Genomic DNA, 27,626 nt, shown 5'->3' with positions numbered 1-27,626 from the left:
ATATTTGCTCCGTTAATTGAAGAACCGTTCCCGTCGTGGAGCGGACCCTCTGGGACACTTCCCTCCCTCTTCTTAGGTCCGAACGCTGCCCGGCTTCGAAGCACCGGCCGCGCCCTGTGTGCTCCACCCTCTCTCTCTCTCTTTGCTTCCTGACTTGCTGCCCGGCCCCGTTGCAGAGCCACCTGATCAAGCTCTAGCCCGCCGCAGCCCAGGAAGGATCAGTGCACTACCTGCCACCAGCCCGATTAGCTGGGAAACCACAGACTGGAGAACCAAGCCTGGCTCACGACAGTCTTTCCTGCACTTTTCAATTCGATGATTTGGAGGGCGGTTGCCCACGGTCGACGCCCGTTTCTCGAGTTTCTTTGGATTATTTTTTTTTTCTTTCTTCTGGCTTCGACCTTCAATAACGTCGTCTGAGGTGCTGCCGAGTTGCAGGTAAGTCCGTTTCTTACTCGTCGCCAGTATTATGTCCATGTATAATTGAGACACGGACTGCAGGAGTTGATTATAACAAGTCTTTACTGAATGGAGGCAACCTGGAAACTGAAACTACAGAAGCCTGCTAGGGCCTTTTATACAGGGGTGGTCACTGCCGGTACTGCAGTCTGCTCCGACGATGCCACCTTCCACACCAGTGCTTCAGACATGTCTTCCTTTTTCCGCAACCGAGGATTCCCCTCTACCGTGGTTGACACTGCCCTCGACCGTGTCCATTCTATCTCCCGCACCTCTGCCCTCACCCCTGCCCCTCCCTCCCGGAACCACGATAGGGTTCCCCTTGTCCTCACCTTTCACCCCACCAGCCTCCACATTCAACGGATCATCCTCCGGCATTTCCGCTACCTCCAAAGTGATCCCACCACCAAACGTATCTTCCCCTCCCCTCCCCTTTCAGCATTCCGCAGGGACCGCTCTCTCCGAGACACCCTAGTCCACTCCTCTATCACCCCAAACAGCCCTTCCCCTTCGCCTGGCACCTTCCCGTGCAAGCGGAGGAGATGTAACACCTGCCCCTATACCTCCCCCCTCCCCACTGTCCAGGGCCCCAAACACCCCTTCCAGGTGAAACAGCAATTTACTTGTACTTCTCGCAATCTAGTATACTGTATTCGCTGCTCACGATGCGGTCTCCTCTACATTGGGGAGACCAAACGCAGATTGGGTGACCGCTTTGCGGAACACCTCCGTTCAGTCCGTAAGGGTGACCCCGAGATTCCGGTCGCCTGTCATTTCAATTCACCGCTCCATTCCCACTTGGGCCTCACCGTCCTTGGCCTCTTATATTGTTCCACGGAAGCTCAACGTAAACTCGAGGAACAGCACCTCATCTTCCGATTAGGCACTCTGCAGCCTTCCGGTCTCAATATCGAGTTCAACAATTTCAGATCATAACCTCGGCCCCTATTTCATTTTCACTTATATTTTTCCACTCCTTTCCTTTCCCCCCCCCCTTTCCTTTTGTTTCTTTCTCACACCTGGCAGCTATCTTTTGCCCTGCCAGTACACTTTACACCTAATCACAGCCTATTACCATCTCGTCTAGCTTCTAATCTCTTTTACTTCTTTTGGTTCTTTTATTCTTTTGTCCGATCGCAGCCCTGCCTTCGATCTAGTTCCTTTTCTCTCCAGTTTTGAAGAAGGGTCAAACCCGAAACGTCAACTCAAATTTCTCTCCACGGATGTTGCCTGACTTGCTGAGTTTTTCCAGCATTTTCTGTTGTTATTTCTGAGACCAGTTATTCCCTTAAAGGTACATACACAACAGGAAGCATCCCTGATTTCCCACATAGAGCAGGAGGAGCACACTACGGGGCTGGGCTGTCCTGCCATGACTTACCCTTTAACTAATTAATTAAAATTAAATGAATCCCACCAATTTCACTACAGCTAAATGATATATTTAAGGGCCCTGGTTTACAAACTGTCCCCGCTACACCACAGCAACCTTAAAAACTATAAACCACAGACTTAAAGTTTTAAAACGAGAGAAATACTCCAACCAATCACCTACCTGTTTTGTGGTGACGTCACACCTCGAATACATTTTACCTCTCTCCTTGCCTGAGATTGCAGATTGGTGAGGCCTACCTGAGCCTCTGGGGCCTTTTGTAGTCACTCTGCCGCTCTGCTTTCCTCCAGCCGCTGCCGCACTGAGGCCTACCTGAGCCTCTGGGGCCTTTTGTAGTCGCTCTGCCGCTCTGCTCCGCCTCCAGCCGCTGCTGATGCCGCACTGAGGCCTACCTGAGCCTCTGGGGCCTTTTGTAGTCGCTCTGCCGCACTGCTCCGCCTCCAGCCGCTGCCGATGCTGCACTGAGGCCTACCTGAGCCTCTGGGGCCTTTTGTAGTCGCTCTGCCCTTCTGCTCCGCCTCCAGCCGCTGCCGATGCCGCACTGAGGCCTACCTGAGCCTCTGGGGCCTTTTGTAGTCGCTCTGCCGCTCTGCTCCGCCTCCAGCCACTGCCGATGCCGCACTGAGGCCTACCTGAGCCTCTGAGGCCTTTTGTAGTCGCTCTGCCGCTCTGCTCCGCCTCCAGCCGCTGCCGATGCTGCACTGAGGCCTACCTGAGCCTCTGGGGCCTTTTGTAGTCGCTCTGCCGCTCTGCTCCGCCTCCAGCCGCTGCCGATGCCGCACTGAGGCCTACCTGAGCCTCTGGGGCCTTTTGTAGTCGCTCTGCCGCTCTGCTCCGCCTCCAGCCACTGCCGATGCCGCACTGAGGCCTACCTGAGCCTCTGAGGCCTTTTGTAGTCGCTCTGCCGCTCTGCTCCGCCTCCAGCTGCTGCCGATGCTGCACTCCCGCTGCCGATGCCGCACAGATCAGGAGAATTAACACGTGGCTAAAGGGCTGTGTGGGAAAGAGGGGTTCCTTTTCAGGGGACACTGGCACCAGTTCTGGGACAGGAAGGATCTGTACTGATGGGACGGGCTTCGTCTGAATTGGGACCTGTGTCCTAGCGGAAAGGGTAAATAGGGAGGTGGCAAAGGCTTTAAACTAGTAAGAAGGGGGGAGTGATCTACAAGAAACATAGGCAGCCTAAATATAAAGCAAACAGGAAATGTGAGCATAGGAAAGAATAAAGTAAGGGGGGACATTGACGGCAAGGGAGTAAATAGAGTTATAGAACAGGAGTCTAAAAAGATGGCTAAACATAAAGTGAGGAGAAATCCTATTAAAAATAAGTTAAACTGTCTATACAGCAATGCACACAGTGTCCGTAATAAAACAGGGGAGCTGGAGGCAATCATGCGTTGGAGGAACCAGACATAGTAGGGGTTACTGAGAAATAACAACAGAAAACGCTATAAAAACTCAGCAGGCCAGGCAACATCCGTGGAGAGAGAAACAGAGTTAACGTTTCAGGTCGAAGACCCTTCGTCAGAACTGAGAAAAACGCAGGAAATGAAACAGATGAAAAAGCAAGTTTGGGGGCTGGGAAATGGGGGAGGGGATGAAAGAACAAAAGGGAAGGTCTGTGAGAGGTGAAGAGACATTAAGAAATATTCAAGGCGAGACAAGATGGTAATAGGACAGGTAAAGAAACAAAGGATGGCTCTAGATGGAGTGTGAAATGTGCTGGCAGAGTGAGAGACCGCTGCCCCGTGGGAGAGAAAAAAAGGAGGAAAAGGCACAAACCAAAAGTGTGGATAAAAAATATATAAAAATATGATAGGGGCCGAGGTTATGATCTGAACTTGTTGAACTCGATGTTGAGTCCAGAAGGCTGTAAAGTGCCTAATCGGAAGATGAGGTGCTGTTCCTCGAGCTTACGCTGAGTTTCCGTGGAACAATGCAAGAGCCCGAGGACGGTGAGGTCTGAGTGGGAATGGGGCGGTGAATTGAAATGACAGGCGACCGGAAGCTCGGGGTCCCCCTTATGGACTGAACGGAGGTGTTCTGCAAAGCGGTCACCCAATCTGCATTTGGTCTCCCCAATGTAGAGGAGACCACATCATGAGCAGCGAATACAGTATACTAGATTGCAAGAAGTACAAGTAAATCGCTGTTTCACCTGGAAGGGGTGTTTGGGGCCCTGGACAGTGGGAAGGGGGGAGGTATAAGGGCAGGTGTTGCATCTCCTGCGCTTGCACGGGAAGGTGCCGGGCGAAGGGGAAGGTGTGCTGGGGGTGAAAGAGGAGTGGACTAGGATGTCTCGGAGGGAGCGGTCCCTACGGAATACCGAAAGGGGAGGGGAGGGATAGATGCGTTTGGTGGTGGGATCACGTTGGAGGTGGCGGAAATGGCGGAGGATGATCCGTTGAATGTGAAGGCTGGTGGGGTGAAAGGTGAGGACAAGGGGAACCCTATCGTGGTTCCGGGAGGGAGGGGCAGGGGTGAGGGCAGAAGTGCGGGAGATAGAACTGACACGGTCGAGGGCCGTGTCAACCACGGTAGAGGGGAATCCTCGGTTGAGGAAAAAGGAAGACTGAGACATGGCTACAGAAAAATCAGGACTAGGAATTAAACATTGCAGGGTATAACATATTTAGAAAAGATACAGAGAGAAAAAGGGGAGGTGGAGTAGCTGTACTTATTAGGGATAACATAATGGCAGTAGAAAAAAGGGATGGAGATATCAGCAAGACAAAAATAGAATCCATATGGATAGAGATATAGGGGGAGAAATTCGATATCGCCCTGTTTGGGGCACAATTATCGGCCGGGCGCAAAGTTTAGCGCCTGGCGCTAATTATCACCTCTAGACTTGACTATTCCAATGCACTCCTGGCTGGCCTCCCACATTCCACCCTATGTAAACTTGAGGTCATCCAAAACTTGGCTGCCCGTGTCCTAGCTTGCCCATTTCACCTGTGCTCGCTGACCTACATTGGCTCCCAGTTAAGCAGCGCTTCAATTTCAAAATTCTCATCCTTGTTTTCAAATCCCTTCTTGACCTCACCCTCCCTATCTCTGTAATCTCCTTCAGCCCCACAACCCCCCGAGATATCTGCGCTCCTTTAATTCTGCCCTCTTGAGCATCCCTGATTATGATCACTCAACCTTTGGTGGCCGTGCCTTCTGTTGCCTAGACCCTAAGCTCTGGAATTCCCTGCCTAAACATTTCCGCCTCTCTACCTCTCTTTCCTCCTTTAAGATGCTCCTCAAAACCTACCTCTTTGTCCAAGCTTTTGGTCACCTGCCCTAATTTCTCCTTATGTGGCTCGGTGTCAAATTTTTTGTCTTACAATACTCCTGTGCAGCGACTTGGGATGTTTTATTATGTTAAAGGTGCTATATAAATACAAGTTGTTGTTGTTGTTGATCAATCACACTAATAGGTGTAGTCGACAGACCACCTAATAGTGGAAGGGAGGTGGAGGAAGAAATATACAGACAAATGGGAGAAATGAGTAAAAAACATGGAATAATAATCATGGAGGATTTTAACTACCCCAATATTAATTGGACAGAAGAGGTAGGTAAGGGGATAAGGGAATGGAGTTCCAACAATGTCTACAGGACTCCTTTCTAACCTGAAAGGATAATTACTAGTCCTAGCCCCTTTAGGGCTACCCCGGATCAGGCGTATTCCTCAGACGTTCACTTTCAACTAAAGTTTGAGGTAGCCGAATCCTAAAGATGCTTAATTGGGTCTAAAGGTCCGGACTATCTCTCCCTAAAGGAAAGGAACAACTTGAAAATGTTACCGTCCTCCAGATAGCACTTTTAATAAGTTTAGCTAGACTGTAACGTTCTGGATATTATGAGGGTCCGGAAAACTCCCCCAGAATTCTGCAACTCCTCACCAAAGAGTGTACAGAGATTGAGTTTGCGAGTTTGATACAGAAGTATTATGTGAGACAATTCTAAAAATATATAGATATATTAAAGAGCCAACAAATAATTTACAGTTGGTGAGTCAATCTTATCTCAATAGCCAGAATGCTATCACAGCTTTTTCATCGTTAGGTTTCTAGATTTCCAGACTCGAGTGGAGCATAAATGCCGGCATGGACTGGTTGGGCCGAATGGAATGTTTCTGTGCTGTATATTCTATGTATGTAATCCTATGTAATTCGCCACTGAATCATAGAATCATAGAAATTTACAGCACAGAAGGAGGCCATTCGGCCCATCTTGTCCATGCCGGCTGACAAAAATCCCTAATCCCACATTCCAGCACTTGGTCCATAGCCCTGCTGGTTACAGCACTTCAAGTGCATATCCAAGTACTTTTTAAATGTGATGAGGGTTTCTGCCTCTACCACCCTTTCAGGCAGTGAGTTCCAGACCCCCATCACCCTCTGGGTGAAAAAAATTCTCCTCAAATCCCCTCTACACCTCTGACCAATTACTTTAAATCTATGCCCCCTGGTTATTGATCCTTCTGCTAAGGGAAATAGGTCCTTCCTATCCACTCTATCTAGGCCCCTCTTAATTTTATACACCTCAATTAGGCCGCCCCTCAGCCTCCTCTGCTCCAAAGAAAACAACCCCAGCCTGTCCAATCTTTCCTCATAGCTAAAATTCCCAGCCCAGGCAACATCCTCGTAAATCTCCTCTGCACCCCTTCTAGTGCAATCACATCCTTCTTGTAATGTGGTGACCAGAACTGCACGCAATATCCTAGCTGCAGCCTAACTAGTGTTTTATACAGTTCAAGTATAACCTCCCTGCTCTTATATTCTATGCCTCGGCTAATAAAGGGAAGTATCCCGTATGCCTTCTTAACCATCTTATCTACCTGTCCTGCTACCTTCAGGGATCTGTGGACATGCACTCCAAGGTCCCTCTGATTTTCTGCACTTCTCAGTGTCCTACCATTTATAGTGTATTCCCTCGCCTTGTTAGCCCTCATCAAATGCATTACCTCACACTTCTCCAGATTGAATTCCATTTGCCACTGTTCTGCCCACCTGACCAGTCCATTGATATCATCCTGCAGTCTTCAGCTTTCTTCTTCATTATCAACTACACGGCCAATTTTTGTATCATCTGCAAACTTCTTAATGATACTATAATAGCAAAATACTGCGGATGCTGGAAATCTGAAATAACAACAGAAAATGCTGGAAATACTCAGCAGGCCAGGCAACATCCGTGGAAAGAGAAACAGAGTTAACGTTTCAGGTCTGGGACCCTTCATCATTCTGTCTTATGATGAGAGATTGTGTAGAATGGGCCGATACTCTCTGGAGTTTAGAAGAATGAGAGGTGATCTCATTGAAACGTACAAGATTCTGAAGGGGATTGACAGGGTAGATGCTGAGAGGTTGTTTCCCCTGGCCGGAGAGTCTAGAACTTGGGGGCATAGTCTCAGGATAAGGGGTAGGCCATTTAAGACCAAGATGAGGAGGAATTTCTTCACTCAGAGGGTTGTGAATCTTTGGAATTCTCTGCCCCAGAGGGCTGTGCATGCTGAGTCTTTGAGTATATTCAAGGCCGAGGTCGATAGATTTTTGGACTCAAGGGGAATCAAGGGATTTGAAGATCGGGCAGGAAAATGGAGTTGAGGTCAATGATCCGCCATGATCTTATTGAATGACGGAGCAGGCTCGAGTGGTCATATGGCCTACTCCTGCTCTTATTTCTTATGTTCTTATGAAAGTCGTGTGCAGCGTTGGATTTGCCCCGGCCAAGCACTAACCCCTTAGCACCCTGTTAGCGCCCCCGCCAGGCACTAACGGGGCGCTAACCTACTGAATTTCGCGGCCTATATCTTTAGTCATCCAGGGAGCTCTAGCTTTGGATGCCTTTCCTTCCCCCCTCATGGGAATGTGTCTAGTCTGTACCTGAACTATCTCCTCTTTGAAGGCCTCCCATTGCTCATTTACTGTTTTCCCTGCCAATCTTCGATTCCAATCCACCTGGGCCAGATCCCTTTTCAAATCACTGAAATTAGCCCTGCTCCAGTTGAGTATGTTCACGTTTGGTTGTTCCGGATATGCAGTACACCCCTGAAGCCTAGACTACGTGTTGAAGGCCTAGAGTGGCGTTTGAACTTACAACATTCTAACTCAGAGATGAGAGCTTTACCACTGAACCAAGCTGGCATTGGGAACGCCAAGTATTCTTGTTGAGACAATGGCCAAGGATATCTTTAGAGGTTTGAGTTTCCAGTAAAACAAGGCTAGTGCTTGGAGCATCATGTGCTGTTACATTTCTGCAATTCAAGTGAGCTACTCGGAGAACAAGATAATAAATTGACACATCTGGCACAATTAAGATTAAATGTGCCCGTTATAACTATAAATAGATTTGCCTGTTAGATCGGTTTTATGTCCTGCCACACAAGGCAAGACAGGAAATGTGTATTCACCGCAGGTTACACAGGCCCTCGCACTGGTGGTTTTCTATATTTCTAATGCAGTGAGTAAAGGCAGTTGTGGTTTTCTCAGAGATGTGCCCCACCCAATGGCAGAAATAGTGAGGAATCAAAGTTGGTAAAATGTTGAATAGAAGCACAAACATAGGACAATGTTCCTCTCGGAAGCTCTGCAGACACAGAGGGCCAGAAATTGGATCTCGTTAGGCCCGTTTTCTCAACAAAGTCTGAAGGTTGTCCAACCTGAAGTTGGGTTTGGGGTTATTGCGAGGAGCCCCGGGGTTTGGGATTATTGCGAGGAGCCCCGGGGTTTGGGATTATTGCAATGAGCCCCGGGGTTTGGGATTATTGCGAGGAGCCCCGGGGTTTGGGATTATTGCGAGGAGCCCCGGGGTTTGGGATTATTGCGAGGAGCCCCGGGGTTTGGGGTTATTGCGAGAAGCCCCGGGGTTTGGGATTATTGCGAGGAGCCCCGGGGTTTGGGATTATTGCACTGAGCCCCAGGGTTGGGATTATTGCGAGGAGCCCCGGGGTTTGGGATTATTGCGAGGAGCCCCGGGGTTTGGGATTATTGCAAGGAGCCCCGGGGTTTGGGATTATTGCAAGGAGCCACAGGGTTTGGGATTATTGCACTGAGCCCCAGGGTTTGGGATTATTGCGAGGAGCCCCGGGGTTTGGGATTATTGCGAGGAGCCCCGGGGTTTGGGGTTATTGCAATGAGCCCCGGGGTTTGGGATTATTGCGAGGGGCCCCGGGGTTTGGGATTATTGCGAGGAGCCCCGGGGTTTGGAATTATTGCGAGAAGCCCCGGGGTTTGGGATTATTGCGAGGAGCCCCGGGGTTTGGGATTATTGCGAGGAGCCCCGGGGTTTGGGATTATTGCAATGAGCCCCGGGGTTTGGGATTATTGCGAGAAGCCCCGGGGTTTGGGATTATTGCGAGGGGCCCCGGGGTTTGGGATTATTGCGAGGAGCCCCGGGGTTTGGGATTATTGCAATGAGCCCCGGGGTTTGGGATTATTGCGAGGAGCCCCGGGGTTTGGGATTATTGCGAGGGGCCCCGGGGTTTAGGATTATTGCGAGGAGCCCCGGGGTTTGGGATTATTGCGAGGAGCCCCGGGGTTTGGGATTATTGCGAGGGGCCCCGGGGTTTGGGATTATTGCGAGGAGCCCCGGGGTTTGGGATTATTGCGAGGAGCCCCGGGGTTTGGGATTATTGCAATGAGCCCCGGGGTTTGGGATTATTGCGCTGAGCCCCGGGGTTTGGGATTATTGCGAGGAGCCCCGGGGTTTGGGATTATTGCAATGAGCCCCGGGGTTTGGGATTATTGCGAGGAGCCCCGGGGTTTGGGATTATTGCGAGGAGCCCCGGGGTTTGGGATTATTGCGAGGAGCCCCGGGGTTTGGGATTATTGCGCTGAGCCCCGGGGTTTGGGATTATTGCGAGGAGCCCCGGGGTTTGGGATTATTGCGAGGAGCCCCGGGGTTTGGGATTATTGCGCTGAGCCCCGGGGTTTGGGATTATTGCGAGGAGCCCCGGGGTTTGGGATTATTGCGAGGGGCCCCGGGGTTTGGGATTATTGCGAGGGGCCCCGGGGTTTGGGATTATTGCAATGAGCCCCGGGGTTTGGGATTATTGCGAGAAGCCCCGGGGTTTGGGATTATTGCGAGGAGCCCCGGGGTTTGGGATTATTGCGAGGAGCCCCGGGGTTTGGGATTATTGCAATGAGCCCCGGGGTTTGGGATTATTGCGAGGAGCCCCGGGGTTTGGGATTATTGCGAGGAGCCCCGGGGTTTGGGATTATTGCGCTGAGCCCCGGGGTTTGGGATTATTGCGAGGAGCCCCGGGGTTTGGGATTATTGCGAGGGGCCCCGGGGTTTGGGATTATTGCGAGGAGCCCCGGGGTTTGGGATTATTGCGAGAAGCCCCGGGGTTTGGGATTATTGCGAGGAGCCCCGGGGTTTGGGATTATTGCGCTGAGCCCCGGGGTTTGGGATTATTGCGAGGAGCCCCGGGGTTTGGGATTATTGCGAGGGGCCCCGGGGTTTGGGATTATTGCGAGGAGCCCCGGGGTTTGGGATTATTGCGAGAAGCCCCGGGGTTTGGGATTATTGCGAGGGGCCCCGGGGTTTGGGATTATTGCGAGGAGCCCCGGGGTTTGGGATTATTGCGAGGAGCCCCAGGGTTTGGGATTATTGCGAGGAGCCCCGGGGTTCGGGATTATTGCGAGGGGCCCCGGGGTTTGGGATTATTGCGAGGAGCCCCGGGGTTTGGGATTATTGTGAGGAGCCCCGGGGTTTGGGATTATTGCGAGGAGCCCCGGGGTTTGGGATTATTGCGAGGAGCCCCGGGGTTTGGGATTATTGCGAGGAGCCCCGGGGTTTGGGATTATTGCGCTGAGCCCCGGGGTTTGGGATTATTGCGAGGAGCCCCAGGGTTTGGGATTATTGCGAGGGGCCCCGGGGTTTGGGATTATTGCGAGGAGCCCCGGGGTTTGGGATTATTGCGAGAAGCCCCGGGGTTTGGGATTATTGCGAGGGGCCCCGGGGTTTGGGATTATTGCGAGGAGCCCCGGGGTTTGGGATTATTGCGAGGAGCCCCGGGGTTTGGGATTATTGCGAGGAGCCCCGGGGTTCGGGTCATGTTGAGGTCACTTTGCCGTCTTCGCCCGAGAGTCTGCGTGACTAATTTCACCCACAGAGGTCGATACTGGGCTTCCAGTGGGGACTGTGCTCGAAGGAAGTGTGGGGCACAGATCAGGTACAACATTATTGTGCCAATTTTCTGAGCCGTGCTCCTTTTGATCCAACACTCTAACCTGATTAGAAAGCACAAAGTCACCACACCCAGAGCTGAAACCTCAATGTTTACCCATGTCACAGATGTCTGCCTTCTCGTTTTGTGTTCAAAACTATTTTTGCAAAATTGTGTGTTTTCCTAAATTTATTTACAGCAGAGCATTTGGTACGTGAAACATCAGGTCAGATGGAAAACTGCTGGAGATTAAGTTATAGCTTTGAGGTTGACAGTTACAAGTGGAACACAGGGATCTTTCACAATCAAAGACAAATACATAGGGATTTCTGCAGGACAAAGAACCATAAATGACGGAGGCCCCTCGAGTTTGCTGTCTCCCATCCTGGTATTCGATGATACAACGATAATGGAGTTGTTGACCAATCACAGCGATCAATCTCTACCAATGAGTCTACAATAGACGCAGACACGAGGCGAGGAAAACCCCCAGTGGTGGAGAGCTTTGGGAACCTGGTCCAAAGTAATTTATTCCTCTCGAGCACGCTGCACTCACCACATGCCATGTCTCACATTACTCATATACTGAATCCAAAATACATCAGGGATTTGTAGACAGCTAAGGCCATGACCAGCAGGTTGATTCGCATTCAAGGTGTAAAGTATAGCGATAGGATGAGTATGAGGCGACTTTTTAAATGGTAAATCTGATTATAAAATATATTTGCAATGAAATTAGAAGTGCGATTGATTATGAAAAAATCCATTATAACATTTCTGAAAAATCAACTCTTTATAAAATGAATTTCTTTAGCTTATGATTCTGATTCACACATTTTTTTTATAGGACATATGTTTTTTGTCAGACGCAAGTGAAAACCCCCACGAGTGTTAATGAACACAATATGTTATCTTCAAAAAGTGGAATTCTTGCACCTTCACAGCCACGATCAATTAACAGTATTCACAAACTCCTCGAGACACAGGTAACGGCAAAACCTCTGGATTACTAGTCTGGGAAAATAACCACTACATAACTGTAGCCATCATAAAGGAGACTCCAACTCCACACATCAACAAAAGATGAAGCAGTAATAAAGTTTGGGACACATTTCAGTTAAGAATATTCTTACAGTCAGACTGGGAAATTGGGGGTAGATTTGATCTGCGCCTGATTCCTGGCTTAGACTTGGAGCCTGAACCAAGAGGCCCAAGGCTTGATCTTCGAGCCTCAACAATGCACTCGAGCCTGGTGAGCTTGTCCGTCCCCACAGGTAGCTCCCCCGAGCAGGACGACACCCAGGGCCATGAGGGAGGCCGTGGCCCCAGCAGATACAGAGATGGTGAGGGATGTGTGAAAGGCCTGGAGAATCAGAAGTTCAGACTTTGAGGGATTAAATCACTAAATTGTCATGTTGATTTTATTCAAGACTTAAGAGAAAAGAGCTTAGTTGAAGGAGACTGCCGCAGCTTGTGATGTGACATGTCCCACATTCCTTGGAGTCTGGGATGCGTCCCCAACACGTCCATTGCCGCCATATTTATGGTGGGTTGCGAGGCGTGTCTGGAACACATAATATTTAAATCAGACTCTCAGTGCGGGGAGGGTGGGAGCGGGGAGGGTGGGGGCGGTCAGAGGTAATAGGAGATTTAGCTACAGGACATCAAATTTAGTTGATTCAAGGGAACTGAGCTGGATGTCAGAATAAACAAAAGATGCAGCTCTTATGAATTAAAAGTTGAATTTGAAAGCATAAGGGAGAAATTGGAAGGGGGAAGAAGCAAACTTGCATTTCAGTGAGAAACAGAAGATGGGAAAGGGCAGAATTATTGGTTAAAGCACATAGAGGCAGCAGTGAATGTGGGGGTTACAGTTTTGGAGACGGGGTCACTGTAGGTTATGCATTTTATGGCTGTATTTCCATATTGTTCATGATGTATTTAATGAAGAATAAGCGTCATTCACCAGGAATTATTCTACATATTTTGGCAATGCAGCAGAATCACAACTTGAAATAGCACAGGTTTACTGGGAGAAGCTGGAGTTCTTTGTGCCTCTGCTCTGCTGTTACTGGTGGGGCTGGAAGCTTGTTTGAAGTCACGGTTTCAGGTTGTTACAAAAGAAAGTCCTGAAGCAACTAATCTTGCAGTCAGTTATCACATTCAAGAGACATCTGGCCAGGATGAAGAATCAGGAGTTGATCCCACACACTGAATATTTACTGTGATGTAGATCCTTACTGCAGCACAGACCAGCTACACATTAAACATGGAAACATCGAAACATAGGAGCAGGAGTTGGCCATTCAACCCGTCGAGCCTGCACCGCCATTCAATATGATCATGGCTGATCCTCTATCTCAATACCATATTCCTGCTCTCTCACCATACCCCTTGATGCCTTTTGTGTCTAGAAATCTATCTATCTTCTTCTTAAATATATTCAGTGACTTGGCCTCCACAGCCTTCTGTGGTAGAGAATTCCACAGGTTCACCACCCTCTGAGTGAAGAAATTTCTCCTCATCTCAGTCCGAAATGTCCTACTCCGTATCCTGAGACTGTGACCCCTCGTTCTAGACCCCCGAGCCAGGGGAAACATCCTCCCTGCATCCAGTCTGTCTAGCCCTGTCAGAATTTTATACGTTTCAATGAGACCCCCCTCACATTCTTCTAAACTCTAGTGAATACAGGCCTAGTTGACCCAATCTCTCCTCATACAACAGTCCTGCCATCCCAGGAATCAGTCTGGTGAACCTTCGCTGCACTCCCTCTATAGCAAGTATATCCTTTCTTAGGTAAGGAGAACAAAACTGCACACAGTACTCCAGGTGTGGTCTCACCAAGGCCCAGTATAACTGTAATAAGACATCCTTGCTCCTGTACTCAAATCCTCTTGCAATGAAGGCCAACATACCATTTGCCTTCCTAACTGCTTGCTGCACCTGCATGTTTGCTTTCAGTGACTGGGCACCCAGATCCCTTTGTACGTCAACATTTCCCAATCTATCACCATTTAAATAATACTCTGCCTTTCTGTTTTTCCTACCGAAGTGGATAACTTCACAATTATCCACGTTATACTGCATCTGCCATGTATTTGCCCACTCACTCAACTTGTCTAAATCGCCTTGAAGCCTCTTTGCATCCTCCTCACAACTCACAATCCCACCTAGTTTCGTGTTGTCAGCAAACTTGGAAATGTTACATTTGGTTCCCTCATCCAAATCATTGATATATATTGTGAATAGCTGGGGCCCAAGCACTGATCCCTGTGGTACCCCACTAGTCACCACCTGCCACCCCGAAAAAGACCCATTTATTCCTATTCTCTGTTACCTGTCTGTTAACCAATTTTCAATCCATGCCAGTATATTACCCCCAATCCCATGTGCTTTAAATTTGCACACTAACCTCTTATGTGGGACTTTATCAAAGGCCTTCTGAAAATCCAAATACACCACTTCCACTGGTTCTCCCTTATCTATTCTGCCAGTTACATCCTCAAAAAACTCTAGTAGGTTTGTCAAACATGATTTCCCTTTCATAAATCCATGTTGACTTTGTCTAATCCCGTTGATATTTTCTAAGTGTCCTGTTATCACATCCTTTATAATAGACTCTTAATAGACTCTAGCATTTTTCCTACTACTGATGTTAGGCTAACCGGTCTGTAGTTCCCTGTTTTCTCTCTCCCTCCTTTTTTAAATAGTGGGGTTACATTTGCCACCCTCTAATCTGCAGGAACTGTTCCGTAATCTATAGAATTTTGGAAGATGACAACCAATGCATCCACTATTTCCATGGCTACCTCTTTTAGTACTCTGAGATGCAGATTATCAGGCCCTGGAGATTTATCGGCTTTCAGTCCCATTAATTTCCCCAGCACTATTTTTCTCCTAATACTAATTTCCTTTAATTCCTCCTTCTCACTAGACTCTTGGTTCCCTAGCATTTCTGGGAAGTTATTTGTGTCCCCTTCCGTGAAGACAAAATCAAAGTATTTGTTTAATTGCTCTGCCATTTTCTTGTTCCCCATTATCATTTCTCCTGTTTCTGACTGTAAGGGACCTACATTGGTCTTCACTAATCTTTTTCTTTTTACATACTTGTAGAAACTTTTACAGTCCGCTTTTATGTTCCTTGCAAATTTTGAAGAACTCGCTGCAGGAGTTCCTCAGGCCCAACCATCTTCAGCTGCTTCATCAATGACCTTCCCTCCAACATAAGGTCAGAAATGGGGATGTTCGCTGATGACTGCACAGTGTTCAGCACCATTCACAACTCCACAGATAATGAAGCAGTCCATGTCCGCATGCAACAAGACCTGGACGACGTTCAGGCTTGGGCTGATAAGTGGCAGGTAACATTCGCACCACAGAAGTGCCAGGCAATGACTATCTCCAACAAGCGAGAGTCTAACCACCTCCCCTTGACATTCAATGGCATTACCATCACCAAATCCCCCACCATCAACATCCTGGGGGTCATCATTAACCAGAAACTTAACTGGACCAGCCACATAAATACTGTGGCAAAAAGAGCAGGTCAGAGGCTAGGTATTCTGCAGCGAGTGTCTCACCTCCTGACTCCCCAAAGCCTTTCCACCACCTACAAGGCACAAGTAAAGAGTGTGATGGAATACTCTCCACTTGCCTGGATGAGTGCAGCTCCAACAACACTCAAGAAGCTCGACACCATCCAGGACAAAGCAGCCCGCTTGATTGGCTCCCCATCCACCACCTTAAACATTCACTCCCTCCACCACCGACGTACCATGGCTGCAGTGTGTACCATCTACAAGGTGCACTGCAGCAACTCGCCAAGGCTTCTTCAGCAGCACCTCCCAAACCCACGACCTCTTCCACCTAGAAGGGCAAAGGCAGCAGGCACATGGGAACACCACCACCTCCAGGTTCCCCTCCAAGTCACACCCCATCCTGATTTAGAAGTATATCACCAATCCTTCATCATCGCTGGGTCAAAATCCTGGAACTCCCTACCTAACAGCACTGTGGGAATACCATCACCACACGGACTGCAGCGGTTCAAGAAGGTGACTCACCACCACCTTCTCAAGGGCAACTACGGATGGGCAATAAATGCTGGCCTTGCCAGTGACGCCCAGATCCCATAAACGAATTAAAAAAAACACTCATACTCTATTTTTCCCCTCTTAATCAGTCTCTTGGTCCTTTTTTGCTGAACTCTAAACTGCTCCCAATCCTCAGGCTTGCTACTTTTTCTGGCAACTTTATATGACTCCTCTTTGGATCTAATACTATCCTTAATTTCTTTTGTTAGCCATGGTTTGGCTGCTTTTCCTTTTGTGTTTTTGCGCCAAAAAGGAATGTATAATTGTTGCAATTCATGCATTCCATCCTTAAATGTTAGCCATTGCCTATCCACCGTCATGCCTTTTAATGAAGCTCCCCAATCTATCACAGCCAGACTGATTCTACATCTTGATTTTCTGAGCCAATATCCTTTCTCACTATTGCTCTGATTTCATCCTTTACTAACATAAGAACATAAGAAATAGGAGCAGGAGTAGGCCAATCGGCCCCTCGAGCCTGCTCCACCATTCAATAGGATCATGGCTGATCTGATCCTAACCTCAAATCTTCTATCACTCTGCATCCCCCCGAACCCATGTGATCTCCCGGGAGAGGCGAAAAACCAGATAAAGACCCAGTGGCCAATTTGGGAGAAAAAAATCTGGGAAATTCCTCTCCGACCCATCTAGGCGATCGAAATTCTTCCAGGAGATCACTCTGTCCCTATATTTTCTACAGTACTTACCTTCTGTAAAGGCGATCTCCACCCCAGCCAGGAACAGGAATAAAACCATCTCCTGAAATCTAACAGAATTAGAACACAGTAGGAGCAGAACAAGGCTACACGGCCCCTGGGCCCACTCCACTACCCACAGGGCCATGACCATTCCGAACCTAGACTCATGTCCAATTTCCTGCCCGCTCCCCGTAACCCTTAATTCCCTTTACTTCTAGGAAACTATCTATTTCTGTTTTAAATTTATTTAATGATGTAGCTTCCACAGCTTTCTGGGGCAGCAAATTCCACAAACCTACCACCCTCTGAGTGAAGAAGTTTCTCCTCATCTCAGTTTTGAATGAGCAGCCCCTTATTTTAAGATTATGCCCCCTAGTTCTAGTTTCACCCATCATTGGGAACATCCTCACCGCATCCACCCGATCAAGCCCCTTCACAATCTTATATGTTTCAATAAGATCGCCTCTCATTCTTCTGAACTCCAATGAGTAGAGTCCCAATCTACTCAACCTCTCCTCATATGACCACCCCCTCATCCCCGGGATTAACCGAGTGAACCTTCTTTGTACTGACTCGAGAGCAAGTATGTCTTTTCTTAAGTATGGACACCAAAACTGTATGCAGTATTCCAGGTGCGGCCTCACCAATACCTTGTACAACTGCAGCAATACCTCCCTGTTTTTATATTCCAACCCCCTAGCAATAAAAGCCAACATTCCATTGGCCTTCTTAATCACTTGCTGCACCTGCATACTAACTTTTTGAGTTTCGTGCACCAGGACCCCCAGATCCCTTTGTACTACAGTACTTTCCAGTTTCTTGCCATTAAGATAATAACTTGCTCTATGATTTTTCCTGCCAAAGTGCATAACCTCACACTTTCCAGTATTGTATTCCATCTGCCAAATCTCTGCCCACTTACTTAGCCTGTCTATGTCCCTTTGCAGGTTTTTTATGTCCTCCTCACTCACTACTTTCCATCCCATCTTTGTATCATCTGCAAACTTTGATATGTTACACTCGGTCCCCTCCTCCAAATCATTAATATAGATTGTAAAGAGTTGGGGACCCAGCACTGACCCCTGCGGAACACCACTAGTTACTGGTTGCCAATCTGAGAACGAACCATTTATCCCAACTCTCTGCTTTCTGTTAGAGAGCCAATCCTCCACCCACGCCAGAATATTACCCCCAATCCCGTGATTTTTTATCTTGAGCAATAATCTTTTGTGTGGCACCTTGTCAAATGCCTTTTGGAAGTCTAAATACACTACGTCCACTGGTTCCCCTTTATCCACCCTGTATGTTACTTCCTCAAAGAACTCAAGCAAATTTGTTAAACATGACTTCCCCTTCATGAAACCATGCTGAGTTTGCCCTATTAAATTATGTTTATCCAAATGTCCCGTTACTGTCTCCTTAATAATGGACTCTAACATTTTACCAACCACAGATGTTAGGCTAACAGGTCTATAGTTTCCAGCCTTCTGCCTACTACCCTTTTTAAATAAGGGTGTTACATTAGCAGTTTTCCAATCTGCCGGGACCTTTGCTGAGTCCAGTGAGTTTTGGAAAATTATTACCAATGCATCCACAATCCCTACCGCTACTTCCCTCAAGACCCTAGGATGCAAGCCATCAGGTCCAGGGGATTTATCCGCCTTGAGTCCCATTATTTTACCAAGTACCACTTCCTTAGTGATTTTAATTGTATTTAGTTCCTCCCCCCCTAGAGCCCCCTGTTTGTCCAGTGTTGGGATATTCTTAGTGTCCTCTACTGTAAAGACTGACAACGCCACCCCACCTCCTTTTCCTTTTTGCCTGCCCTTCCTAAATATTGAATATCCTTGGATATTCAGCTCCCAGCCTTGGTCACCCTGCAGCCATGTCTCTGTAATCACAATTATATCGTATCCGTTTACATCTATTTGCGCTGTTAATTCGTCTACCTTATTATGAATGCTTCGTTCATTCAGATACAGTGCCTTTAGATTTGTCTTTTTAACATTTTTAGACATTTTTACACAAGCAGTTATGATTATATTTGCTACAGGATTGATTGTGGCCATTCTGATCTCCACATGATGGCATAAAATGACACCCAACATGTTGATGAAAGGCAGCAAAGACACCGAATCCCCACTGTCATGTGGGCTCTGTGACCCGAAAACCCACTCTGACCCCTCTGGAACTATCCACTAGTCATATTTTGTATACAGATGGACATTGTTATCCTAAATCGCTATTGGGTGACTTGAAATCTCAACTGACCCATTGACAAATCAGAGAAGGTTTGTCATAATCACAAATAGAACAGTACTACTCACAGATCAAATCCTACATTTCAGTAATGGCCTTTAACAAGGTGTCTCAATCTCATATTCCTCATCAAAAAGATTTATGACTGGAATATAATCCATGTTGCGATTCTCTTCCTCTGTTTGGCAAACACTGGCCCTTTAAGTGACTGAAACTAGAGTGGGACTGCTGCTTCCTCCCTTTTAACAAGACAAAGAAGAGCTGGGAGCGGGTTTGTGTGGGTGGTTGGAGGCCCATGATCCTGGGAAGAGGCAGCAACGAGAGGCTAGAAATGGGAGGGTGTGTCCAAGCAAAGCAGAGAGGCATCGGAGAAAAAGCAACCTATCCATGGAGCTGAGGCTAAAAGCAGAACCAAGACCAGGGGCCTCAAGGTAATTATAGCAGGATCAGGAGCAGGAACAGGATCAGGACCAGGATCAGGAGCAGAGCCAGGAGCAGGATCAGAGCCAGGAGCAGGATCAGGATCGAGATCGGGGCAGGATCGGGATCAGGATCGGGATCAGGATCAGGATCAGGAGCAGGGCTAGGAGCAGGATCGGGGCAGGATCGGGATCAGGAGCAGAGCTAGGAGCAGGATCGGGATCAGGATTGGGATCAGGAGCAGGGCTAGGAGCAGGATCGGGGCAGGATCGGGATCAGGATCAGGAGCAGGGCTAGGAGCAGGATCGGGGCAGGATCGGGATCAGGGGCGAGATCGGAATCAGAATCAGGATCAGGAGCGAGATCGGGATCAGAATCAGCATCAGGGGCAGGATCGGGATCAGCAACGAGATCGGGATTGGGATCGGGATCAGGATCAGGATCAGGGAACTTTGGTTGTTTGGCCACTAAGATAGAATGACAAGGTGTTAAATCACCACCTATCGACCAGAAGTCTAGTCATTGTTTACAGAGTAAGACGCATTGGAAAATTAGAATCCATTTTAAGATTTTAAGGGGGAAAAATTCAGTTGGTTTGCGCCTCCCGTTAGCACCTTAAGAGGGCGATGTTTGCGTCGCTCGCGAAATTAACTAGACATTTTGTGGCGGCGCTAAACACTACCGCCACGATCTCCTGCACCGGCAGATCGTGATGTCAGTCGAGTGTGCAACACCCCGGTAGCGCCCCGGACTGGGTATTGAGTGGCGCCCCCTGCCTTACCGCCTGCCGCTAGCAACGACGGGTTGAGGGGAGCGTTTTGCAGTCAGGAAGGGACTGGGGGAGCGCTATTTAAAGGCGACCGCTTCCTGCTTTTTTTTGTCGGTGACATTTTTGCGCCACGCATTCTGAGAGAGAGAGAGACTTCTGGGGAGATTCAACGCTGTGTGAAGGAGTTTTGGGTACTGAGCAGCACTTTGCAGGTTCATTTTGATTTGCCTTGAATCAATTTAGAAGAGATTGTGGGGGCTGCACTCTGAGCTCTTTCCCTGGGCCTCTCCATTGTTCTTTCAAGCAGATTTGATGTACAGGTCTCTCCAGGCCAAGATTCAAGGCTGCAATGAGCAGGGTGTGGATGGAGAGCAAGATCGACCTTCACCTTTAAGAACTGGCCGGCGCCAGTGTGTCTGTGTTCCATTGCTGACTGACATCACATGAGCTTCACCAGCGCTCTGAGGTAGCGCCTCGCTCCTCGGCCTTTGCGCCTTAAGACAGGTGTGAAGCGCCTGATTTAGCGCTCCAATCACCTCCAGGGGCGATAAAAGCCAAGTTTGCAGTTGGAGGCAATAATTAGCGCTAGGCGCTAATCTTTGCGCCCGGCCGATAATTGTGCCCCAAATGGGGCGATACTGAATTTTTCCCCCTAAATGTTCATATAAAAGTTTTGCTCAAAATTTGTGACATCAGGATGCTAAGATTTTGATATTGTTGGCATTTCCTGGCAAACTGGTTAAATCATCTTTAAGTCTGTCATTACCTCTTGCAGCTGATTGAGGCGGCCTCCTCCAGGAGGTGGGTCCTAGCCATGCGGCATGGTGAGAGGGTCGATCTGGTGTTCGGCAAGTCTTGGTTAGCGCAATGCATCAGCGCAGAAGGTATGTTTCAGGTGAAGAATGGAAGTTTCTGCATTAATCTCAAAGAAAGCTCATGACAGCGTGGCAGAAAATTACTTTATTCACATTTCCCTCAATTTTCTCTTTCCTATCCTGTCCACTGGCTGCAGTGGAAACAATCTTTCACGATTTATCTTACTATTTTTTAAAACATTTGTTGGATGTGGGCGTCGCTGGCAAGGCCAGCATTTATTGCCCATCCCTAGTTGCCCTTGAGAAGGTGGTGCTAAGCCGCCTTCTTGAACCGCTGCTGTCCGTGTGGTGAAGGTGCTCCCACAGTGCTGTTAGGGAGGGAGTTCCAGGATTTTGACCCAGTGACGATGAAGGAACGGTGATATACTTCTAAATCAGGATGGTGTGTGACTTGGAGGGGAACTTGGAGCTGGTGGTGTTCCCATGCGCCTGCTGCCCTTGTCCTTCTATGTTGTAGAGGTTGCGGGTTTGGGAGGTGCTGTTGAAGAAGCTTTGGCGAGTTGCTGCAGTGCATCTTGTAGATGGTAAACACTGCAACCACGGTGCGCCGGTGGTGAGGGAGTGAATGTTTAAGGGGGTGGATAGGCTGCTGATCAAGTGGGCTGCTTTGTCCTGGATGGTGTTGAGGTTCTTGAGTGTTGTTGGTGCTGCACTCATCTAGGCAAGTAGAGAGTATTCCATCACACTCCTGACTTATGCCTTGTAGGTGCTGGAGAGGATTTGGCAAGTCAGGAGGTGAGTCAATCGCCACAAAATACCCAGCCTCTGACCTGTTCTTGTGGCCACTGTAGTGTATGTGCTTTAAGTCAGAACTACTTTTTACAGCTCCTGTATACTGTAGTACCGGCAGTGACCACACCGCTGTGCGCATGCCTCTGTACCCCAGTCTAGAGATTACCCTCCTCCAGTAAAGACCTGTTATTTGTTTATGTACAGCATCCGTGTAATTGTTTATCCACTGAACCACGGATCTAACAGTGGCGACGAGTGTCGATGCGAATCTACCTGCAACATAAAACAAAAAAAAATTAAAAAATTAAAAATAGTCGAGTCCAGGAACATGGGCGTCGACCGCGAGCAACCACCTAGCAGTCAGGCAGAGATCCAACTTCGCTGGGGAGGCTGTGGAGAGCCGGGTTTGGTTCCCCAGCCACAACGAGCAGTAAGAGACCGATGGCAGGTCGAGAGCAGACCCTTCCCGAGCAGCGGCGGCTGGAGCCGACCGACGGCAGAGAGAGAGAGCCGAGCAGCATCGACGGGGTAAGAAAGAGGGTGAAGAGAGCAGGTGCAGCCGGGGGTTGATCACCGAGCGGCGTCGAGGAAAATTACTGCAAACCGGAGAGAGAGAGGGTAAGAAACAGCCGGGTTCTAGACTGAGCGGCGTCGACAAATATCAAGAGAAGAACGCACAGAGCACAGCCAGGGATCACGGGCTGATCAGGGTCCGCGGGGCGAAGCAAGGGGAGACGCCATTGAGCCACGGAGAAGCAGGGAGAGCGCGGGAGACGCCATTGAGCCGCGGAGAAGCAGGGAGAGCGTGGGAGGCGCCATTGAGCCGCGGAGAAGCAGGGAGAGCGTGGGAGGCGCCATTGAGCCGCGGAGAAGGAAGAGCGCGGGAGACGCCATTTTGTGAAGCCGCAGCGGAGAAGACGGGCGAGCGCGGGAAGGAAGGAAAGCGCAGGAGACGCCATTTTGTGCCAGCGGAGAAGAAGGGGAAGTGCGGGAGGCGCCATTGGTGATAGTTAACGCACAACCAAGGATGCCGAAGAGTGGCAGTATCTCTACGTTCGACAATGAAGTCGAAGATTGGGTGACATATGTGGAACGTATTGAGGTGTACTGCAGGGCGAATGAAGTGCCAGATGTTAATAAAGCACTGGTTCTGTTAAATTCCATGGGTGCAAAAACTTATGGGTTATTGCGAAATCTATTAACCCCAGAGAAGCCGGTAAACAAGAATTTTGAAAGCATAGTAGAAATCCTACACGACCACTTAAACCCCACACCGCTGCTGATAGCAGAACGATTTAAGTTCCATAAAAGGAACCAACACAAAGACGAAAGCAATGCTGAGTACCTAACGGAACTGCGCAAGCTATCGAAATACTGCCAGTTTGGAGCGGGACTAGCAGACACATTAAGGGACAAGTTTGTGTGTGGGCTACAAAGTGAAGGAACCCAGAAACGGCTTCTATCAGAAAAGGACCTTACGCTGGACAAAGCTTTCAGTATGGCAGTATCACACGAAGCAGCCGCAAGGGGCGCTGCAGAGATACAACGGAGACCGCAAGAATATGGCACCAACGAAATGACCTATGGAACAGGGAAGTGCTGTCGCTGCGGCAGAACAACACATGACCAGAAAGATTGTTGGTTCAAGGACCAAGTGTGCAGACAGTGTGGGAAAGCAGGACACATAGCAAGAGTCTGCAGGTCTGGGAAGAAAACCAACAGTAAGAAATCTCCACAGGAGAAGTACAAAAAGGTACACCAGGTGATGGACAGTGGTTCAGACGAACAGAAAAGTGACACAGACTCCGGAAGCAAGGAGCTGGGTTGTCTGAAACTACATAATGTAACCGAAATGGAGGATCACCAGACTATCTGGGTTACACTCAAGATAGACGGAGTCCAAGTGGAAATGGAATTGGACACAGGGTCAGCTCTAACAGTCATAAATCAAAGAGACTACAAGCGGCTATTTTCACACATACCCTTGAAAGCTACAGAGATTGTCTTGAAGACATATACGGGGCAAAAAGTCTACCCCAAAGGAAAAATAAGGGTGAAAGTGACATATAAAGGTCAGGAAATACCTAAAATGGATATATATGTATTACCAAATGGAGGACCACCACTGCTAGGACGTGAATGGATCCGGAAGATACATTTAGATTGGCATTCCATACAGGCACTGAAGGTGGAGGCCAAAAAGGATGACGACGTCATACCTGGACGACTGTCAAAAATGCTAACTGACGCAAAAGAAGTGTTCCAGGAGGGACTAGGAACACTAAAAGGAATAACAGCAACAATTAAAATAGAGGATAATGCAAGCCCAAAGTTTCTGAAGGCCAGACCAGTGCCTTATGCGATCAGACCAGCGGTTGAAGCAGAGTTGGAAGGGTTGGAACGTTCAGGAGTACTGTCCAAAGTGGACTGGAGCGAGTGGGCTACACCCATCGTTCCTGTAATGAAGAGGTCGTTGAGTAATACGCCTGGGGAACCAAAGAAGGTCCGCATCTGTGGGGATTTTAAGGTGACAGTGAACCCAGTCCTTCACACAGTGCAATATCCGCTTCCACGAATTGAGGATATTTTCGCCTCGCTATCTAGTGGTAAACGCTTCACCAAAATTGATCTAGCCCAGGCGTACTTGCAAATGGAGGTAGAAGAAGCTTCGAAACATTACCTTACGATCAACACCCATAAAGGTCTCTATCAATACAACCAGCTGGTGTTTGGAGTAGCCTCGGCTCCGGCTATCTGGCAAAGGGCGATGGATCAGGTCCTGCAAAGGATTCCAGGGACCCAGTGTTATTTGGACGACATCTGGGTCACGGGCGAAAATGACGGTGATCACCTCGCTAACTTGGAGAAGGTGCTCGCCAGATTAAAGGAATATGGGCTACGAGCTAATCGCCACAAGTGCGAGTTTTTCCAGAAACAGATCTCGTATTGCGGCCACGTCATCGATGAAGAGGGGTTACATAAGTCCCCTGACAAGATTGAGGCAGTAGTCAAGGCTCCAGCACCGGAAAATGTGTCACAACTGAGGTCGTTCCTCAGGCTGGTAAACTACTACCACAAGTTCTTACCAAATTTGTCTACGGTATTACACCCGCTGAACACCCTACTGAAAACAGGGGTACCATGGAAGTGGGATGACGAACGTAGACGAGCTTTCCAGAAGTGTAAAGAATTGATCACATCAAAAGAGGTGTTGGCCCATTTCAACCCAGCACTACCAATTCGTTTGGCATGTGATGCATCACCCTACGGCATTGGAGCGGTGCTGTCGCACAAATTCCCAGACGGGTTGGAGAGGCCAGTAGCCTTTGCGTCGCGGTCACTAACCTCAGCCGAGCGCAACTACGCCCAGATTGACAGGGAGGCCCTCAGCCTAGTTTGGGGAGTAAAAAAATTCAACCACTATCTGCATGGACAGAAGTTCACCTTGCTGACTGACCACCAACCACTTGTCTCCATCTTTAATCCTAAGAAGGGCGTGCCAGTAATGACTGCACAGCGGTTACAAAGATGGCCCCTGTTTCTAGGGGCAAATAAATATGAAATAGAATATAAAGGCACGAGACGGCATGGGAACACTGATGGGCTATCGCACCTGCCACTGCCTACTGTGGAGGAAGCACCAGCAGTGGACCCTATCGAGATATTTTATTCGTCGATAATTGAACGATTGCCAGTAACAAACGCGGATATAGAGAAGGAGACCCGCAATGATCCGACGCTGTCATGGGTATTTGAATTGATGGTGAGGGGATGGCCAACACATGGCGACTCACTGTTGCCAGCATTCTCATCCAGAAGAGAACAGCTGTCAGTATGCCAGGGGACAGTGATGTGTGGAGCCAGAGTGGTGATTCCACCCAAGTTAAGGGAGAGAGTGCTAAATGAGCTACATGAAGGTCATCTGGGGGGAGTGAAAATGAAAAGCCTAGCTAGGGCTTATGTGTGGTGGCCGGGAATCGATCAACAAATCGAAGACCTAACTAAGAGCTGCTTAGGATGCCAGAAGGTCCAAAATGCACCACCACATGCCCCTCTACACCCATGGGAGTGGCCCTCCTCTCCATGGCAACGGGTGCACATTGATTTCGCTGGTCCATTCATGGACTCAATGTTCTTAATAGCAGTGGATGCTCATTCAAAGTGGCCTGAGGTGATAAAGATGTCTTCAACCAGTACAGAGAAAACGATTGCAGTCCTACGGACCATATTTGCCAGAAACGGGTTGCCAGAGCAGATCTGCTCTGATAATGGACCACAGTTTGTGTCCGACGAGTTCCAAAAATTCATGAAAAGGAATGGGGTAAGGCATTACACATCCGCCCCGTATCATCCAACCACCAATGGATTGGCTGAGAGGTTCATACAAACCTTTAAGAAGGCGATAAAGGCCATGTGCGACGAGGAAATTCCACTACAGCATAAGATGGACAATTTCTTATTAGCCTACCGAAACGCGACACATGCAGTTACCAACCAGACCCCGGCCATGATGTTCTTTAACCGAAGGTTGAGATCTCGTCTGGACTTGCTCAGACCAAATGTGCGAAGAAATGTTGAGGACAAACAATTCCAGCACATCAACGAGAAGCCGACAAGGAGCTTCAATGTAGGGCAACCAGTCTTGGCCCGTGACTATCGAACAGAGAAGTGGCAACCCGGAACGATATGTACAAGGCAGGGGCCATTAATGTACACCGTGGATGTCGGGGAGAACATTGTGAGACGCCACGTCGATCAGATCTTAGCATCACAGGAATGCGTCAACCCCATGTCTTGAGTACCTGGGGATGAACCCGACATACCGGTAGTATCTACTTCAGACCCAGTAGCAGTGGAACCCGATGAACTACCCAATGAAAGGGGGTCAGAATCGCCTCTGCACCAAGAACAAGAACCTCCGGAAAGGCGCTATCCCGAAAGGGTCAGGAAGCCGCCCCAAAGACTGAATCTATAAATGGACTTTTGTTATTGAATGTACATGTAAAAATGTAATTGTTATTTGAATATTAAGGGGGTATTATTAATCTAAAAAGGGAGGAATTGTAGTGTATGTGCTTTAAGTCAGAACTACTTTTTACAGCTCCTGTATACTGTAGTACCGGCAGTGACCACACCGGTATATAAGCTGTGCGCATGCCTCTGTACCCCAGTCTAGAGATTACCCTCCTCCAGTAAAGACCTGTTATTTGTTTATGTACAGCATCCGCGTAATTATTTATCCACTGAACCACGGATCTAACAGCCACAGTTTTTATATGGCTGATCCAAATAGGTTTCTGGTCAATGGTGACCCCCGGGATGTTGATGTTAGGGGATTCGGTGAAGGTAGTGTCAATGAATGTCAAGGAAGGTGGTTAGACTCTCTCTTGTTGGAGATGGTCATTGCCTGGCACTTGTGTCACCCAAATATTCATTGCCACTTATCAGCCCAAGCCTGAATGCTGTCCAGGTCTTGCTGCATGTGGGCACGGACTGTTTCATTATCTGAGGAGTTGTGACTGGAACTGAACACTGTACAATCATCAGCGAACATCCCCATTTCTGACCATGTGATGGCAGGAAGGTGATTGATGAAGCAGCTGAATATTGTTGGGTATTGGACATTGCCCTGAGGAACTCCTGCAGCGATGTCCTGGGACTGAGATGATTGGCCTCCAACAACCACAACCATCTTCCTTTGTGCTAGATATGACGCCAGCCAGGGGAGAGTTTTTCCCCTAATTCCCATTGACTTCAATTTT

General features: G+C 48.5%; 1 protein-coding gene across 1 annotated transcript in view; it reads left to right on the top strand.

Moving 5' to 3' along the window:
- The window catches only part of LOC147107934 (ubiquitin-associated and SH3 domain-containing protein A-like), a 310,971-nt gene that overhangs the window by 174,751 nt on the left and 108,594 nt on the right, over positions 1-27,626 (top strand). Inside the window, exons 7-8 of the mRNA XM_086007359.1 lie at positions 11,866-12,004; positions 21,033-21,141. Coding sequence (XP_085863485.1) covers positions 11,866-12,004; positions 21,033-21,141 — 248 coding nt within the window. The remainder of the gene's footprint in view (positions 1-11,865; positions 12,005-21,032; positions 21,142-27,626) is intronic.

Source organism: Somniosus microcephalus, chromosome 14 (genome assembly GCF_052327205.1).
Source record: "Somniosus microcephalus isolate GS21.2 chromosome 14, FLI_Smic_1.0, whole genome shotgun sequence".
Classification (NCBI taxonomy): Eukaryota; Metazoa; Chordata; class Chondrichthyes; order Squaliformes; family Somniosidae; genus Somniosus; species Somniosus microcephalus.
This window is presented reverse-complemented; position numbering and strand designations above follow the sequence as displayed.